A 19,189-nucleotide genomic window follows, 5' to 3' on the forward strand; every position below is an offset into this window, starting at 1 on the left:
CCTAGTTTAGACAACTGAAAATAGGAGGGTTTTGCCCCAAGAAGTCCGTCTAGCCATGCAGTCTTCTTCTTCAAAGAAGTGTTTGTCCCAGGAGAGGCAGAGGTGACCAAGGCCAAGACATGTCAAAGGTCTTCTGCTTCAGCAACTAATCCTGACTCCAAGCACAGACACGTTTTATTCATGATTTATTATATTTAGAATATATCAGCTAGTTAATAAAGGATATTTTAGGTTGTATTATTTACTATAATTATATAGTTGCTAAACATTTTAAATATATTTATTTGTTCTGTCCATATAGGGAAGTCAATGGTTACCAAAATGGTTTGGTTACTGACATTCTTCAAAATGTGCAAACAAATGGAATGACCATTTGTTAAATGAGGTTAAGTATTGATGAATTGTCATTTATGCATGAACTATCCCTTTGATAGAACTTACTATAGGCCTATATATAGCAAGTTACTAGAAATGTTAACACAATGCATCACTATATAAACCGCTTTTGAAATAATTTTCTGAATAAAAAATGGAGCAGGTGCCATAGATATAGGGGATGAGAATTTACCCCGTGAGGCCCATTTGAGTGACAGAGGAAGCCTGCTGTGAAAAACACTGTGGTTCCTATGCTTATCCAAGAACCCTGAAGCCACCAAAAAAACGCTTTGAATTATTTTCAGCTCAAAATGTATTTTATTTTTGAAGACCATTCCCCATCAGAGTCCTCATTAAATGTTTTTTTTTTATCAAGAAAAATTATACATTTCTTTTATTCTCAATAGTTGATGTTTGAATAAAAAGAAACCTTAAGATATATAGAACGAGGAAGACTTCCAAGAAAAAAATTACATTTAAATGTTAATGTTCTTTATTTTTTAGCATGTCACCCAGCTCTTAATTGGTTTATTTTACTTAAATCCATCATAACTATAGCTTATTAAAACTATCATTTTATATCAGTTATTCTCCATTTCTGCAATACATTTCATCAGCATCATCATGAGCACATTATGTTTTATTGTAGGCCTAGAGATAAAGGATCTGAGACGACAGTCCATTCTGGCATTTCATTTGGGTCTGGTCAAGCTCAAGCACTAAAACTTTAAATTATAATGGAAATAAAGAGCTAATATTAGACATTGCTCAGTAAGGCATTGACTGTTAGCATGAAAGTTAATTTTTGATATTTTTAGTTCATTTAATTAAATTATCACACTGATTTCTGTAGTTATATGTTAGAGTGAGTCAAAGCAAAGAAGGCAGAACATATTCATTAACACCACTACACTGCTTATAATTGATTTCTTACCAAAATGATATAATTTCCTGTAGGATGCTGCCATGAATGGCTTTTTTGTTTAGGCTTTTTGTAAGAATGGGTTTTAATTTATTAAATATTACAAGACTATCAGGATTTAAAATTGAGGCCACAGGGAAAAAAAAAGTGATATCAAATGTTTTGTTTGAAATATTCGAAACACCAAAAATATTTCTGTGAAAAGTTAGCGTGTAGTGGATAGTGATGATGATCACCCAGAAAATGACGTCATTTGTTCAAACCAAAGCAGTAAAATTATTTAAAATTTGATAAACTAATAAGATTAATATCCTTACAAAGTGTGAGAGTAGTCACTGTCCAATAAATTAATATATATTATTCACGACAATCTACTGCAACAACCAACGTGAGTGTTTCATCCGCTTTTGTTTTCTCCACGCGCACGGCGCACCAGCAGCTACCGTCCCGCACGTGATCTCCATGGAAACGTCATCAAGCTCTAGTCTAGAAGTCTTCCTGTTGATAGTTGTGCGTTAGCTGGTCATGGCAGCAAAGGTAAGCGCTATTCTCGCACAGAAACATAGTCGCTTTCTCCAGACGAAGGAAGCGCAGTGTTTGATTGTGAAGCATACGCATATGTCCAGAAAACATCATCGCAGCACACTGGAGAAACGCGGATTAACTGATAACCTTCAGTATACAGTAGCCGGTGTGACAGAGCTAGTTAGCCTGCTAATGTCCTGTGTGAATGTTAGCGTCTGTCAATGACATTGAGACATAAGAGCACTTCAGTGAGTTCTGATGAAGGATCAAACCCCTGTAGATAGACTGTCCACTGTCCGAGTGTTTGAATGGGTGTCATGGGGTTTACGATGCTAAACATCGCTGAAGTCAGCTTGGATGTAAGATGCATTTAACAATTATAATAACACCAATGGTCATCATTACCAGTGGAGTATATATACTAACTTATCCTAAAATAATGTTAGACAGAACTGGGCGTAATGTATACGTAGATCTGTTATGTAGATCACTATGTGTTTATGTCTACAGGTAATGATAAAGAGGGCTGATCCAGCAGAGCTCAAGTCCATTTTCTTGAAGGTATGTCGCCTTGTATCTCCCTTGAGAGTCTGTAAATAAAGGGATGGCAACGTAGCCCAACATCTATGAGATATACCCCTTATCTGATGTAACCATTTAATAAATTTCTCATTACAGAAAGAAAACCTGAGGATTAATTTAAAAATGCATCGAACACTGTATGGAACTCCTAGTAAGTTCACATGAATATACGAAGCAGAGTTCCTTAAAAGCACGAGAAAAAACTTTGCATGAATAACTTATTTTAAGGAATAAATCTAACAGCAAATTGTAAAAAAAAAACTAACACATGCTTAATTAATATTCCTTTCAATAATCAACCTGGTTTACCATCTGGATGATGGTAAAATAATGTTGTTTTCATTCACGTTGTCCTTAACTGTGAACATCATTTTTCTTTGGTTATTCTGTCTCGGGTTTTTAATACTAAATTTTTATGATTACTATTGTGATCAATGCAATATGTGATTTGAGATGTGATAGGCTACTTTTCATGGAATACTACATTGTACATTGGAATACTAAGTTTTCTCGTTTATCATGCTAGTCTACAAAATCTATTCTGTACTGCAGTGTCCTCAGCATTAAATATATAATATTAGCCCAGCTTTCTTTTCCTTCACAGTATGCCAGTGTGGAGAAGAATGGAGAGCACCACATGTCCCCCGAGGACTTCGTGTCAAAGTTCCTCCATGCACAAACAGACATAAGGCTGTCCAAGGAGGCCACCGTTCTACTGGCAGGCGTTCTGGACCAGACCAAAGATGGGTTAGTATTTATTTCTATTGCCGCTGATAAAAGTTTGAGTTGCACTTGAACCGCAGGTTTTAGTTTAAAAAACAAATCAAATAGTGCAACCAAACAACAATGACCAACACACAGTTTAAATGTGTGTTTTTCATTAATAATTCACGACTTGTGTAAATTACAGTTCATGGTTCATTTGATTCATAAACAAAGCATCTGCTGTGAAATGGATGTGGATTATGCGGCGGTATCTTCCGCTTTTAATCCTGCATTAGGATGAAGGGTCAGACATCTTAACACACCACACTTTGTTCAGGTGCCGCTCCTTTCAGGCAGCACGGCTCGGCCCCCTTTTGCATTAATATGTATGCTTTTAATGATACATAATGATAGCCAATGATACGCAAGCGTAAGTCCAAAAAGATTGTGCGTTACCATGGCAACCAGCCGGGCCGCGTGCATGTGGTCATGCGGCACGCATTATTAGGGCTGCCATAGACCGGGAGAGGTACACACGCACTGTAATTGCCTGTGCCATTCAGCTCTCGTTGCTTTGTGCGACTTTGAGGATGGATAAATTGCTGCATCTCAGCTATTAACGGATAACTATTAGGGAATCATGGCTTGAGCTCTCTTTCAGAACATGATTTTTTTTATTTATTTGCAGGGCTTTGAGGAAAAAATTAGGGGGATTGTTTGATTTAATCAAGATTATGTTTTTCGGTTTATCTTTGGATTTTTTGAATATTATTCACACAATGCATGTAGGTTACTGAGCTAGTGAAAGAAAGATCTGGATATATATGGATTTCTGAGGTTTGGTTGTAGTGGCGGCTGTGGTCAGGACCTTCATGCCGTCAGGATTTCGGAATGTTGCAAATGAAAAAACGTTCATTTCGAGGCCTTCGTCCCAGAATTGCAATGAGAAAGGTCTAACGGCAGTTCATATTTTTGAAGCTTGCTATACTATTGAAATGTATTCAAAATCATAAAGCTTCAAGCGCTAAAAGCTCTGTTTGTGTGGGTGCCGAATCCAATGTTTTTTTTTTTAGCTAACACCAAGTGTTTCACAACCGAGGTAGGTTTTCATCTGATTGAGATGATTCACAGGTTATCTCTGTTTCATGAGATGGATACAAACAGCATGATGCATTTTCTACCTCCTCCTGAGCTGGAATAAATCAAGTGATATGGTGACATCCATCAGGCACTGAATCACTTCTCCTTTATTCACTCAGCCCTGTTTGAGCGGCATCCTGCCAACGGTTCTGAATCAGTCATTCAACACATGTAGACTTCCCTGCTGATTCAAAGACCTAGCAGACGTTCTCTCCTTCTCTGCCTCTATCTTTTCTCCCCTCTCCATTTTTTGATGGAAAAACTCCTCAAGTGTGAAACTCCGTAGCATCTCGGGGGTTAAAACTTTGTAAAGAGCGCATGCTGAGAAAATGGCAGTCCGTGCCCATGTGGTTTCAGGCTGGTCTGAGGTATGCACTCAGGGAAAGCTAAACCAGCCCGCGTCCCTCCGCATCTACGCTTGTCAGTGACAATGACAGGGCCAGAGCTTATTGAAGGTGCTCTCTCTTCACCTGTCATGGATAAAAGCTACAACGCTAAACCACTGAAATAATAAGTCTGTAAATAGTGTTTCTGGTAAGGACAGTGTTTACCAGCACCTCTCGGTTGTACAAACAACACAATTTAAAGGTGCGTGGCCCCCTCTGGGAGATACAAGGAAATGCTTTTTACAAAAGTATTTCAGTTTTGATTAGCGTAAACATTGAAAATTAATAGCAGCATAATGTTATGTAACCAAATGTATTGGTTTTTACAGTATGTTCCTCTTCTAAATTTTCATTGCTCACCAAGACTGCACAAAAATACAGTAAAAACAGTAATATTGTGAAATATTATTACAATTTAATATAAATGTTTTCTATATTTGTAGATTTCAAAGTGTAATTTATTTCTGTGATGCAAAGCTGAATTTTCAGTCTTCAGTGTCACGTGATCCGACTCCGAGTTGGTGCTCAAAGTATTTCCCATTATTACCAATGTTGAAAGCAGTTGTGGTGCTTAATATTTTTGTGGAAACCATGATACATTTTCTTTGATGAATAGAAAGTTTAAAATAACTAGGCCTATAAATCTTTTGTAACATTATAAATGTATTTATGGTCAATTGAATGTGTCCTTGATAAATAAAAGTATTTATTTCTTTCAGAAAACTTTTTTTTTTTACTGACCCCAGACTTTTAAATTGTAGCATATTTAACATTTTCCAGTTTTTGTTATGTTTACCCAAAGTTCCACATGAATTGTTCTCATTATTAAATCGTTTCAGTGTCATATTTGAAGAAACATAAAACTTTTTGCATTCCCCATGTTACACTTCTGGTTCTGTGCCATTTTAGTTGATGGTTGGAAAATGTTCTTTGTCAGGCTTATTATTTGAGCTTCGGTTTAGTTTGTTTTACATGGCTACGGTATCTTAGTGTGTTTGTGTACCAGTGTAATTGTTCTGTAGTAGTCAAGGAACTGCTAATCAACCATCATAAGCCTCACGTCTGGCATGGCGCTGGGGAAACTACATGCACAACTCATTTTTGTGTATGTTGATTGGAAGGCATTTAATGCAGATACACTCCATAATCAATTACAGTGACCATCAAGCTGATCTGAAATGAAAGCGATACCATCTGGTGATTAGAAGTGCCTCCTTGCCTTCCAATGGTTTCCAATGTCAGAGATGCGTTTTAATGCTGCCTTCATGTGCTATTGGAAATGTCCTACTTCCCACTTCTGAAGTTGTGATTACGAGCTCGTTGCTCGGTGCTTTGTTTTTGGAAAGAACAGGAATCATGGAGGACACCAGGTTTATTCTTGCCTATTTTTTAGGAAAATCTTATTAAAGACAAAATGCTATTTAGTGTCACATTCATTGACAACCATAAACATTCACCACTCTATCTAGATAGTCAGCTTGCTGGAATTTCAGACAAATACAGGCTATTTTCGTATAAAACATACATACAATATGCTTCAAAGGATTATTCATAAATATGCACTACTTTGACGATAAGGCGATATAGCTGTTGTGGAAAAAAATAGTAAAGAATACCAAACACAGTAGCAGTCATTCTCCTCTCTGCCTTGTTTAAAGTTTATGACCCGCTCAACTCAGTAACTCAAAATTATGCTGCTTTAAACAATTATGATGTTTCTTAGGGAAAAATTGGACATGAACGCTCCCTCTCAAGTCGTATTTACCAGTGGGAAGCTTCGAGATAATTTTGATACCCAAGTTGAGCGAGCCATAAGCGGAGGGGAGAATGACTGCTACTCTGACTCGAATTCTCAACAAGTTTTTTCCCCACAACATCTACATCGTCTTGTCTTGTCGGTAAAGTAGTGCATATTTAGGCTACATATACTCACCTAAAGGATTATTAGGAACACCATACTAATACTATGTTTCGCCTTCAGAACGACCTTAATTCTACGTGGCATTGATTCAATAAGGTGCTGAAAGCATTCTTTAGATATGTTGGCCCATATTGATAGTTGATGGAGATTTGTGGGATGCACATCCAGGGCACGAAGCTCCCGTTCCACCACATCCCAAAGATGCTCTGTTGGGTTGAGATCTGGTGACTGTGGAGGCCATTTTAGTACAGTGAACTCATTGTCATGTTCAAGAAACCAATTTGAAATGATTCGAGCTTTGTGACATGGTGCATTATCCTGCTGGAAGTAGCCATCAGAGGATGAGTACATGGTGGCCATAAAGGGATGGACATGGTCAGAAACAATGCTCAGGTAAGCCGTGGCATTTAAACGATGCCCAATTGGCACTAAGGGGCCTAAAGTATGCCAAGAAAACATCCCCCACACCATTACACCACCACCACCAGCCTGCACAGTGGTAACAAGGCATGATGGATCCATGTTCTCATTCTGTTTACGCCAAATTCTGACTCTACCATCTGAATGACTCAACAGAAATCGAGACTCATCAGACCAGGGAACATTTTTCCATTTTTCCAGTGGAGATGAGTGGTACCCGGTGGGCTCTTCTGCTGTTGTAGCCCATCCGCCTCAAGGTTGTGCGTGTTTTGGCTTCACAAATGCTTTGCTGCATACCTCGGTTGTAACGAGTGGTTATTTCAGTCAAAGTTGCTCTTCTATCAGCTTGAATCAGTCGGCCCATTCTCCACTGACCTCTAGCATCAACAAGGCACTTTCGCCCACAGGACTGTCGCATACTGGATGTTTTTCCCTTTTCACACCATTCTTTGTAAACCCTAGAAATGGTTATGAGTGAAAATCCCAGTAACTGAGCAGATTGTGAAATACTCAGACCGGCCCGTCTGGCACCAACAACCATGCCACGCTCAAAATTGCTTAATTTTTTTTTTTTAAAATTGCCCCTTTCTTTCCCATTCTGACATTCAGTTTGGAGTTCAGGAGATTGTCTTGACCAGGACCACACCCCTAAATGCATTGACGCAACTGCCATGTGATTGGTTGGTTAGATAATTGCATTAATGAGAAATTGAACAGGTGTTCCTCATAATCCTTTAGGTGAGTGTATATGAAAAGTCATTTGAAGTGTATTGTATGTTTTATACATGGTGAGTAGACTGTATTTGACAGAAGTCTGCAAGCTGACTATATAGATATGGCAGTGAATGTTTTTATGGTTGTCAATGAATGGGGCACTAAATAGGTTTTGGTTTTAATAATAATTTCCCAATAAATAGGCAAGAATAAACCTGGTGGCTAAACGAAGCACTTGAACGCAACAAGCTCGTTATCCCGACTTCAGAAGTGGGAAGTGGGAAATTTTCCGATAGCACGTGAAGGCAGCATTATCCCAGAGCTTCCCAGTGGTAAATACATCTTGAGAGGGCGTTCATGTCCACTTTTTAACTAGGAAACTTCCACTGTGGCACGTGAAGTCAGCATAATCACTCGCTGAGTTTTGTCAGACTTTTCTTTTTGCAAAAGCTTCAGCATCGGTATCATCTCTCTTTGCATTTTTGTTTTTAATCATCGACGCCTGGGCCCAGCGCATTGCCTTTGTAGCTCTCCACCCACTCTGGAACAGCAGGCTCCTGTTCTCCTACTGTCAGCTTAGTTAATAAAAGAATTACTCTTGACTCCACAATGTGGCTGATTTGGCATGCTGGAAGCGCACAAATTCTCAGTTCCTTTGAATTTCATCAGTAACAAAATTAATTAGAGTGGCCACGAAAATGTAATCATTGCTCCCTGGAAATTGAAATAAATTAGAGATGCATGCATGGGACTGCTCGTTAGCAGTGACCTCGAGTAATTGCTGTATCCATTTGTGAAATTCATAATGGAGTTGAGGCAACTTTGAACTGCGCTTAAATAAAGACTAGATTGCACGGTCCCCAGGGTTTCCTATGAATGCTGAAATTGGTTATTTGATGAGGTAGGTACGCGTGAGTGTGTGTGTATGTGTGTGGGCTTGTGTGCATGTTTATGTGTTTTCTGATGTCATGCTCTCCATTATGATTCAAACTTTTAGTCATTTGCAGAAGTAGTGTTGTTAGCGTTCCCCTTTTATTGATATCATATTTTTAATCCTTCTGTTGGTTTACTAGATTATTTGTCGAACAATAGCACCCATTTACTGTAAAATCAGCACACATATAGGAACTAATCAAATAATCTTAAAATAGTGCCAAATATACGAAGGCTTCTCGAAATGTGCAGTGGCAATCAAAAGCACACCAAATAAATTTCGTAAAGTATGAATTTCTTTACATTTATGTCATTATTTTATAAATATAGTTCATATATTTTTAACTATATATATATATATATATATATATATATATATATATATATATATTAGTTAATATATTTATATATGAATTTATTTCAGACATTATGTATAAACCTGTACATCAAACATTGTGTGTCCTTTTATTTGTATACCAGTAATTCTTCCTGATCATTTCCTTACTGTACGGCTGGATGACTTTGTTGATTCTCTTGTAATCACATGATTTACTGAGTTCCCAACCATTCTGGGGGTTTTATATGAACTGGTCCCATTTCCAGTAAGGTAATGACATTTGACAGTCAAATTGGAAGCACTTCAATCAAGATTGGGATCACTGAAAAGCCTGTTATGTCAAATTGTTTTGTCATTCACTTAATCTCTGGGCCTAGAATTGAAGCTGGACTGTGTGTTTAGATGTTTTGTACATCATAATTTTAGGCTGATAATTACAGTTGAACAAATCACTCAAGTGTCAAGTGTTCACAATGAAAATATGTGCTACCTTTTTTTGTTTGGCGACGAGAAGCAGTAATCAGCGAGTGATACCCTCTCATCATTCAATAATGTAATGCCAGGCTGGTGGAGTGAAGTGTCCACGATATGTAGGCTGTAAGTCTGTTTGTCTCCATCAGGTTGATCTCCTTCCAGGAGTTTCTGGCGTTTGAGTCGGTGCTGTGTGCTCCGGATGCTCTCTTCATGGTCACCTTCCAGCTCTTTGACAAAACTGGAAATGGCGTTGCCACTTTTGGTAAGTGTACAATGCTCTTTATAAAACAGAGGCTTGGAATTCTGATTGGATGAGCTGTTGATAAAAGTTCACCTGTGTCCGCCGCACACATTCTGAAAAATGGGCCTAGCTGCTGTGTTGCTTGGCAATGTCAAACAGCCTATGAGAATTAGCTTTATTACTTTGCAGAAAAGCTGTTTAATATGTTAACTATTACATCACTTTCTGTAAGAACAACCGTTTGGTTTTGGATTTGCACGTTTAAATGATAAAAGGGTTGCACTTTATTACAGTACGTGTACTTGCATGTGAAAAGTTTTTTGGGTTCATTTGGTTTGGTTTGGTTTCTTTCTTTTCTGTTTTTAGTTTTGTTTTGCACATTTAAATGATAAAAGGGTTGCACTTTATTTCAGTAAGTGTACTTACATGTGAAATGTTTTTTTTGGGTTTGTTTGGTTTGGTTCTGTTCTGTTTTTTGCTTGGTTTTGTTTTGCATATTTAAATGATAAAAATGGCTGCACTTTATTTGACATGAACTTGCATGTACTGACAGTGTACTTACCTAAGAAAATACTGGGTGATATAAGGTAACTACAGGGGTTAAGTTTAGGTTTAGGTTCATGGTTAGTACCTAGTTATACCCAGTTAGTACATAGTATATATGGGATATAGGACTGTAAAATAAAGTGCCACCATAAAAGTTTTTAGTATTTTTTTGGTTTAAGGTTTTAGGTAGGCTACTTCACTTTCTGTAAGAACACTCTTTTTGTTTTTGTTTTGCACATTTAAATGATAAAATGTATATTCAGTTTAAATATATTTAGATATGTTATGTATAATTAGTTTTAGTATATATTTTTAAGATTTTTTAAGAATTAAAGATTGCAGCTTCATCACAGGAATTTCAATTCATTTGAATTTCCTTCACATGAATTGCCATATTTTGGCCTAATTATCACTAATTGTATCAGCTAAAAGCCTAAATCCAATTAGGTTATCAAGTTTAACTCCAAAGCAGTTCAGTCGCCGGCCTCAAAACAAAGGCCTAATGTGAAGTACCGATAGTCTAATCTGAATTCCTGCTTGGACAGACAGATTCCTGTCACTTAGCGAAGTCCTGCAGAATCAGTTGAGGTAAAACGCTTTATACGGTTTATTCAGCCACTTTAAAATGCAGATCGATTTCAAACATAATACGATCAGTATAATCTTCTGTTGTACATTCATTGCGGTTATTTGATAAGAACAAAGGATTTTAATACATCAATAGTTTGAAATGCTGCATTTACAGTTACATTCATGTTTGCAGACGAACTTGGCTCAAGAAGAATGCATGTGTGTATCTCATGCGTAAAATTTCCCTAATTGACTTAAATAGTCTAATTTGCCTTTTGTAGGCGAGACCTGTCAGATCAGCTCGTTTCAAATGCACTACCCAAAGTGCCTAGGCGGAGAGAAAGAGACTTTCATCAACCTGTTTAGTCAATAGGGAATAAGATCAGATAATGCATGCACATATGCGTATTTCATATACATATGACGCGGTTATTTAGATGTGCTGTTCAAAGGTTTCTTGTCGCTCATGTCGTCAGGTTGAGCTGTTATGAGAATAGGCAGTATTTGTCTCATACACCTGTTTTTCAACTGCTGCAGTCACCTCAACATAAATAGCAAATAACTTCTGACTAAGATTATGGTCATGTCAAAATCACTTTATTGTGATGCACTACAGAGGGTAGGAAAATGAAATGCCGCTCTGTGTTAAAGCGAACAGGAGCCTCCCGTTTATAACCCTCTTAATGTCATTAAAAGCATTAAAGGTCTCTTGCTGTTACATTAAACAGTCTTTTTTCACCATTTAATAAACCCTGTCATTGCAAGTCATATTATGAAGGGTTATTTTTTTATGGGTTTGGAAAATTTTGGTTTTAATTAATGAATGTCTAGCATCCCCCCCCCCCCCTTCAACTTCAATTAGGTGAATTAGAAGTAATAAACTTGCAGGCTGCCATGCAACTCCAAAGCGATATAACGAAAGAAGGACTGAGAAGTGTTGACAGGTTCATAAACACTGATAAAATAAAAGTCTGGGCTGGCTCCACAGTGGAACTCTGTTGTAATACTATAAAAAGCATCTGCTGTACGACTGCTTACTGTACATAATTTACCATCAATTGGAAAAAATCTAGTTGTTGCGCTCCATGACGAATGTTTCTCGGCAAAATTTTCAATCCCGTTTTTCTTTGCTTTTATTGTCACGTTCTTCAACGCAAAGATGTATTTTGCCACTTCTGGTTAGTATTTTTTCCCTAATTTGATAAAATTGTTTAATTACTAGTGCTGTCAAGTCGATTAATCTCAATTATCGCATCTAACATAAATGTTTGTGTGTGTACACAGACACAATATACATGTATAGAGAGCCTAAGTCCCGCCATCAGCTTCCGGCTCATGGGACCTTATTTCGGAAAAAATAGCTATGTGTCGTAGTCAATGGCAAGAGACAACTTATCTTTTTATTCCGTCTGAACTGTGCCCTGAATTACACATATGATGTTTGTCAATTTAAAAGATAATTCTGAAAGTCAAAAACGTCACAGTTTGTCATAAAACAGAAGAGTAATATTACATTTATGTGAAAATCGCACAATGAACTACATCTCCTGGGATGCGAAACAACGAGCAAGATCCGCTGCGCGCGTGTGTGTGCAGTCTGGTACAAAACACTCAGGCATGACGGCGTAACGTTACGATTATAATGTAAGACTATAGAAACAATGAGAGACATTAGCCTCGGTAAAGTTAGCTTCATTCATTGAGAGAAAATGTGCGCCTTTGGGGTTTGTAGTCTTTGTAATTACGTATTTTCACAGTCTTACACCTCAACGGTTTTACATCAAACTGCGACTTTCTTTACTTTAAAATGTATCTTTTAAATTGACAAACATTATATGTGTAATTCAGGGCAAAATTCAAACGAGATCAAAATATTTGTTGTCTCTCGCCGTTGACTACCATACAATATTTTTCCGAAATAAGGTCCCATGGTGGTCGACCGGAAGGGGAGGGACTTAGGCTCTTTATATATCATCTCAAGAGTGTGTTAATCACAATCATCGCATCATTTATGTTTGTGTGTTTGTGTATATATATATTTACACACACACGCTAACATTTAGATTATCGCATCTAACATAAATGTTTGTATATATATATATATATATATATATATATGAATGTTGAATGTTTGTTTGTATATATATACACACAACATATATATATATATATATATATATATATATACTGTATATACACACACACACAAACATTCATTGAAACATGAATGTTTGTGTATGTGTATATATATATATATATATATATGTATATATATACACATTCATGTTAGATGCGATAATTGCGATTAACACACACTCACTCACTCACTCAGTCACTCACTCATATATATATATATATATGAGTGAGAGAGAGTGTGTGTGTTTATATACTGTATGTAATATATATATATATAATATACATAATATGTATGTATATATATATATATATATATATACATACATATTATGTATACAAACTGCATTTGATTAATCGCGATTAATCGTTTTGACAGCACCATTACTAATTATATCATCAGCATGAACAGATGAATTGAAAAATTAACATGATTATCACAATGTTTTAGTGTTTTTTTTTTCTTGATGATTATATTTTTAGGCATGGTTTGAAATGATCCAAAGAGCAAGAACATCTGTACAATGTCACATTCAGTGATTTAAATGTACTTATTTACATCAAAAAGTGCAGAATCTTAAACATTTTTTAGTAACTTTTATATTATATTATATGATACGTTACATGATATTTATTTTGATATTTTTCAAAATGTGTTAAGTTTGCTTTTTTCCATGTTTAAATGCAAATAAATAAATCAGTTGGATGCCTTGTGTTTCTAAATAAGCCTTGCTTTTAGACGTGTTTTGCTTGTACAATCATAAAAATCTAACAATGCATAGTTTTTGTAACTCAATTCTCAACAATGACATTTCTGACGCCAGGCTTATCTCTGATTTCAGAGGATGTGAAACAAGTTTTCAGTCAGACCACTATTCACCAGCACATCCCCTTTAACTGGAACTCAGAATTTGTTCAGCTTCACTTTGGCGCAGAGAGGAAGAAACACCTCAACTACGGAGAGTTTACTCAGTTTCTGCTGGTGGGTATGACTGCTGTCTAATTTCTTTCTTCTCCCCCCCCCCCCCCACGTACACCCGAACGCACTCACTTTCATACTGTCCCCATCACATGCTTTACTTCACCGCCGCAGAGCTCGGATCGATGTAATGTCTTGTTTGGTGTGTTTTGTGCCTGGTCTCGCTTAGATTGACACACAGATCTGGGCACGTTTTCCCGCAGCACAGCGAGGCATATTGACCTAGTTAGTCATTAATGAAACACTGGAGTTATATTCCTACGCCAGCATTTGTTTCTCATTAGGTGACGTAACCTCAGAGCAGTCTAGCGATTCCCCTAAAACAGGTAAAGTTTTTCTACAAGAAGAATAGCAGTATTCCTTTTGTATTTGTGGTGTGCTAGAAATTTTCCAATATAGCGTCTAGACCTGAGAGTGGGCAGAGGGGGGTGTGAGGGGTCGCCGTGCCAAGTTTGCATCTACGCTCGCTATATCTGAATGAGCTTTTTATATTAAACCTAACTTGGACCAGATGGGTTTTGGGAAACTACGAGAAACACGCCGATATTGTGTTTGTGGCCAAGACGGGATTAATTTTGTTTTTGGAACTTGAAAAATGATGAAAAAACACATTTCCTGTTTCATTTATTTCACTTTCTTTGAATTGGCAACTTTTTTTTATGGTCACTTGGAGTGATTTTCAAAATCGATTTCATCCACTTCAGAATTGATGCAGCATCACTGTAAAAATGAACCAGCAGCTTCACGGATGAGAACGTTTAGTCTCAATGAAACCCACAAATTCTCAAAATTATTTTCCTTTCTTTTATGAATGGATGCTTTCCAACACTGACGCTGTGCGAATATGTCCTCCTGCAAATATGACACGTCGGAAATCTGGCTCTTCCGTCAGTTTACACCTTGCCATTTCTTTAACCTGAACATTGATGATGACATCTTTAAGTCCGTTTCGCTGTTTAAATGCCAGCGCTTGAATTGAAATAATTGACCCAAACAGAGGTGCCTCATCAAATGTTTTTATTTGAATCCAAAGACAATTAAAGGCACAATAAATGCCATGGTGGTTTCAATATTGGCTTTCGGAGGTTCTGTTCTACTCCTGCCTAAATAAAAACCATGCTTCTGAAACACTCACAGTTGCAGTAATTTAAGGTTTTAAGAGACTAACTGTAAACTGTAAGGTTCAGAGCCACAATTATTATGCAATTCCACATGCCTGTGGCTGGAGCAGCACAATGCAATACAGATATTATTTACCTCTACCTCTGCTCTTGTTTTATTTACAGTGCTACTGGCATTTCCTCCTTGTTTAAAAGACACAAGAAGTATTTTTCCTAAATAAATCATCTTTGTTTTTCCAGCAACTGATTTGCAAATATTTAAATAAGTAACTTGATGTGAAAAATAGGTTAATAATAGGGAAATTACCTGTAACGATCTGCAACTGTGTTATTTTAGTTTTTTTTTTTTTTATGAGGAGAGTGACATTTCTATAATATCAGAAATAGGTTAGCACGGAGTCTGACATTCAAAGCTTTGACATTTTCTCTAATAGTGTTTTTTGCGCAGGCGTTCCTTCTATACGAAGACACGTCCGTATTCGCACAGCAGACCTATATTTCCAGTATTTTGGACTGGCTGCTCAATTATGCTGGGAGAGAGAGAAACAACTCAAGAGCCTGAGATGTGCAAGAAAGTCATTCCCGTCTCTTGATGCGATACTGCAACCGTTACAGACAAGTCGCACAATCGACAAAAAATGAGAAAAAATGTTTCCTCTCCATCAGATGTCTCAAAAGCGAAATAAACAAATACATAAAATATGTATGTGGAAACATCATGAACAATAATTGTGTGTTTTGATCCCAAAAAGCATTGTCTTTGTAAGTAAAATATTTACGATTTAAAAAAAGAATATAATTAATATATATTCAATAACATATTGATGCATTTTTATTCAGATCAATGCACAGGGTTAATTTAATCTTTATATTTATTAACGTATATAACATTTTATATCATCTGGAGCTGATTTGACCTTTTAAAAAAATTATTTATTTGCATTTTTACATAATAAATGCCAGCGGTACAGTATAGGCTACACCTCACTTGGTTTATGTTATAAAATCACATGCATGTTATATATCTATATCTGTTGCAGATACACATTGACATTCACTGTGTTGCAGGAGATGCAGCTTGAACATTTCAGACAGGCTTTTGCACAGAGAGACAAGGTCAAGACCGGCGCCATCACGGCTCTGGACTTCAGGGACATCATGGTGACCATCAGACCCCACATGCTCACACCATTTGTGGAGGAATGCTTAGTTGCAGTGAGTTTGGTTTTAAATATGTTTTTTTTTTCACATAAACCACCGGGAGATATTTGTTTGCAAGGTGTAAGCGTGTGTGAGCAGTCTGTTTTATACACACTCCATGGAGTCTGTCATTTTCTCCATGATTTGTGACTCATAAACCTTGGGATTCTGGGAGATGTTTGTAAACACACAATTTCAAGGCCATTAGAAATAAATTAAAGACAATACGCTCGTCAGACCCAGTCTATACACCCAATCCTCTAATTTAGATGCCTTGCAAAACAAGACAGGAGGTATAAACATTTTATCACATCTACATAAAGGTTTATACTTTTTTTTTTGTGGCCAGGTTTATGCTGGGATTTTACTAATGACATCTTGGTTAAGGAAACTTCAGAGCAGGTCTGAGTTTTGTGGCTTCAGGTGGACGTCACCATTTCTGCAAAGCACACAGCGCCATCTAGTGAGAGACAATCCGCTTTCTCAAACCCGCTTAGGCCTCAAGAAGACAGCTATGCAAGCGCTCTTTCAGATATACTACACTTCAACCAGTCTCTAAAGTCATCAAACATATATTAAATATTTTCAATTTTAATGTTGAACTGCTTAACATTTTAGTCACTGCCTAGTTTTCTTTTTCCTCCCTCCTTTAATTCTTATGCCATCAGAGTGGCAGAGGCAGCGTTTACACCATGCATTCTGTCAGATGCTATTTAAAGATTTACCTCATGTTAGTTTTCCTCTTTATATGTCCCTCTTCTCATAAAACAGCTTAATTAAAAATGGCCCTCAAGCTTGGATCCCTCTGAAATTGCCAGTGTGGCTCTCTGTGAAACACATGTATTTATTTAGCGCTCTGTGGGGTGGGAAATGCTAAAGATGTCGCCGCGCTGTAGCTTGATTAACGTTTGGCACTCCATTGAATTCTCAGCTATTTATCACCTCTGTCCCTCATAAAAGGATGTCTTCGTGCAAATGTCTGTGTGTGCGTCTGCCAATTTTGCAGGCTGCCGGTGGCAGTACGTCACATCAGGTCAGCTTTTCCTACTTTAATGGCTTCAACTCTCTGCTAAACAACATGGAGCTCATTAGGAAGATCTACACCACCCTGGCAGGCAACCGCAGAGATGTGGAAGTTACTAAAGGTTAGTGTTTTGTTTTGACTTGTCCTTCCTCCCCTGATTAGACTGAATGGCGCTGCGTCCGAATATGCATACTTCCATGTATAGTATGTGACAAATTGCTTAAACTTTATTATTACTCAAATAAGTACTGAGTAATAATAATTAACTATGTACTTACTATAGAGTTGGGGTTAGGGTTTGATTTAGGGCTAGTTACTTGTAATTATGCATCATTTGCTGTTATAACTATAGTAAGGACATGTAGTAAAGTGCTCACTTTGAAATTAATTTTTGATAAGTTTTGATAAGCTTTCCTCAAGGGCATCCAAGATGTAGGTGTCTTTGTTTCCACAGTATTTTCAATTTTGATATTTTTTGGTATGTCAGTCATATAATGGAGGTCTATAGGGTCCACCTCAGAGCATGCACAGAGAAGTCAAAATTAAACATGATTTAATGACTAGTAAATGTAAGTACACATTGATGGCCTAAGACATAAAACGAGCGGTTTGTGTGAGAAAACCAACAGTATTTATCATTTTTACCTCTTGTAACCACAGCCATGTCCAAGTGATCTGAAGGCATGGGTGCTTCGGTCTGCGAAGTGTTACTCTTCTCTGTGAAGATCTAAAGATATACAGGAAATTGCAATGGAAGACGATTTCGATATATCAACAGACAACGTTGATTTTTTTTATTCACAACCGCGCAAGAGATCACTTCCGGCGCTCTCTGATGGTTGCAAAGACCAAAGCGTCCGTGCCTTCATATCACTTGGATGTGGCTGTGATTACTAGAGGTAAAAACGATATAAATACTGTTCATTTTCTCTCACAAACTGCTCGTTTCGTGTCTTAGGCCATCAAGGTGTACTTAAATTTAAGAGTCATTAAATCATGTTTAATTTTGACTTCTCTATGCATGATCTTTGAGGTGGTGACCATAGACCTCCATTATAGGACTGATAGACACGAATGGTTTGACCTAAAAATATAAAAATTTAAACTACTGTGGAAACAAAGACACCTACATCTTGAATGCCGTTGAGGTAAGCGAAAACGTATCAAAAATTAATTTTAAAATGAACTATCCCTTTAAGTTTATAAATGAGCCAAGTTGTATGCCTGAATTCATAGTATTGATAAAACAGTAGGCGAAAAGTACCTGGATGACATACTTCTGTATAGGATGGACACTTTACTGTCCCATGAGGCAACGGGAGAGGATTTGTGAATGGTAGCGAAGCGCCGCAGCTGACGCCATGACAATGTCTACATGGTGGATGTATTACGTTCAAATATCATTCATACTACACACATTCATGCTCTATAGAACATACTTTTTTAAATGGTTGTGAAGTAAGTTTCAAACCAAATACTATATGCGATTTCGGACGCAGCGTGGATGTGCCACGAAAAACACGATGTTACCCACAATGCAGTGCTGAAGATATCTCAATATAATTAATATAATTATTGTTAACACTTTACAATAAGGTTCATTCTTTCACATTAGTTAACTACCTTAGTTAACATGAACTAAGAATGAACAATACTTGTATTGTTCATTTATTAATCTTCTTAGTTAGTATTAGTTTTAAAATTTACTAATATGTTATTAAAATTAATATATTAATATTATTGATTAATTAGTTAATGCACTGTGAACCAACATGAACAGACAATTGAACAGCTGGATTTGTTTTAACTAACATTAACAAGTATTAATAAATACTGTAACAAATGTATTGCTCATTGTTAGTTATTACATTAACTAATGTTAACAAATGAACCTTATTGTAAAGTGTTACCATAATTATTTGTATTATGTAATGTGTTATT

General features: G+C 36.8%; 1 protein-coding gene across 3 annotated transcripts in view; it reads left to right on the forward strand.

Annotated features, from left to right (window-relative positions):
* Positions 1 to 1,729: 1,729 nt before the first annotated feature.
* Positions 1,730 to 19,189, forward strand: part of slc25a13 (solute carrier family 25 member 13) — a 44,543-nt gene continuing 27,083 nt past the window's right edge. Inside the window, exons 1-8 of one of the 3 annotated variants that reach the window (XM_089123150.1) lie at positions 1,762 to 1,834; positions 2,333 to 2,383; positions 2,501 to 2,555; positions 3,009 to 3,151; positions 9,581 to 9,696; positions 13,767 to 13,906; positions 16,093 to 16,239; positions 17,231 to 17,369. In XM_089123150.1, coding sequence (XP_088979276.1) covers positions 2,544 to 2,555; positions 3,009 to 3,151; positions 9,581 to 9,696; positions 13,767 to 13,906; positions 16,093 to 16,239; positions 17,231 to 17,369 — 697 coding nt within the window. In that variant the 5' untranslated portion in view covers positions 1,762 to 1,834; positions 2,333 to 2,383; positions 2,501 to 2,543. Of the gene's footprint in view, positions 1,835 to 2,314; positions 2,384 to 2,500; positions 2,556 to 3,008; positions 3,152 to 9,580; positions 9,697 to 13,766; positions 13,907 to 16,092; positions 16,240 to 17,230; positions 17,370 to 19,189 lie in introns of those variants that run through there. The other 2 variants (XM_089123149.1, XM_089123148.1) reach the window with 2 other exon arrangements.

This window comes from Pimephales promelas, chromosome 18 (genome assembly GCF_988280905.1).
Source record: "Pimephales promelas chromosome 18, fPimPro1.hap1.1, whole genome shotgun sequence".
Lineage (NCBI taxonomy): Eukaryota > Metazoa > Chordata > Actinopteri > Cypriniformes > Leuciscidae > Pimephales > Pimephales promelas.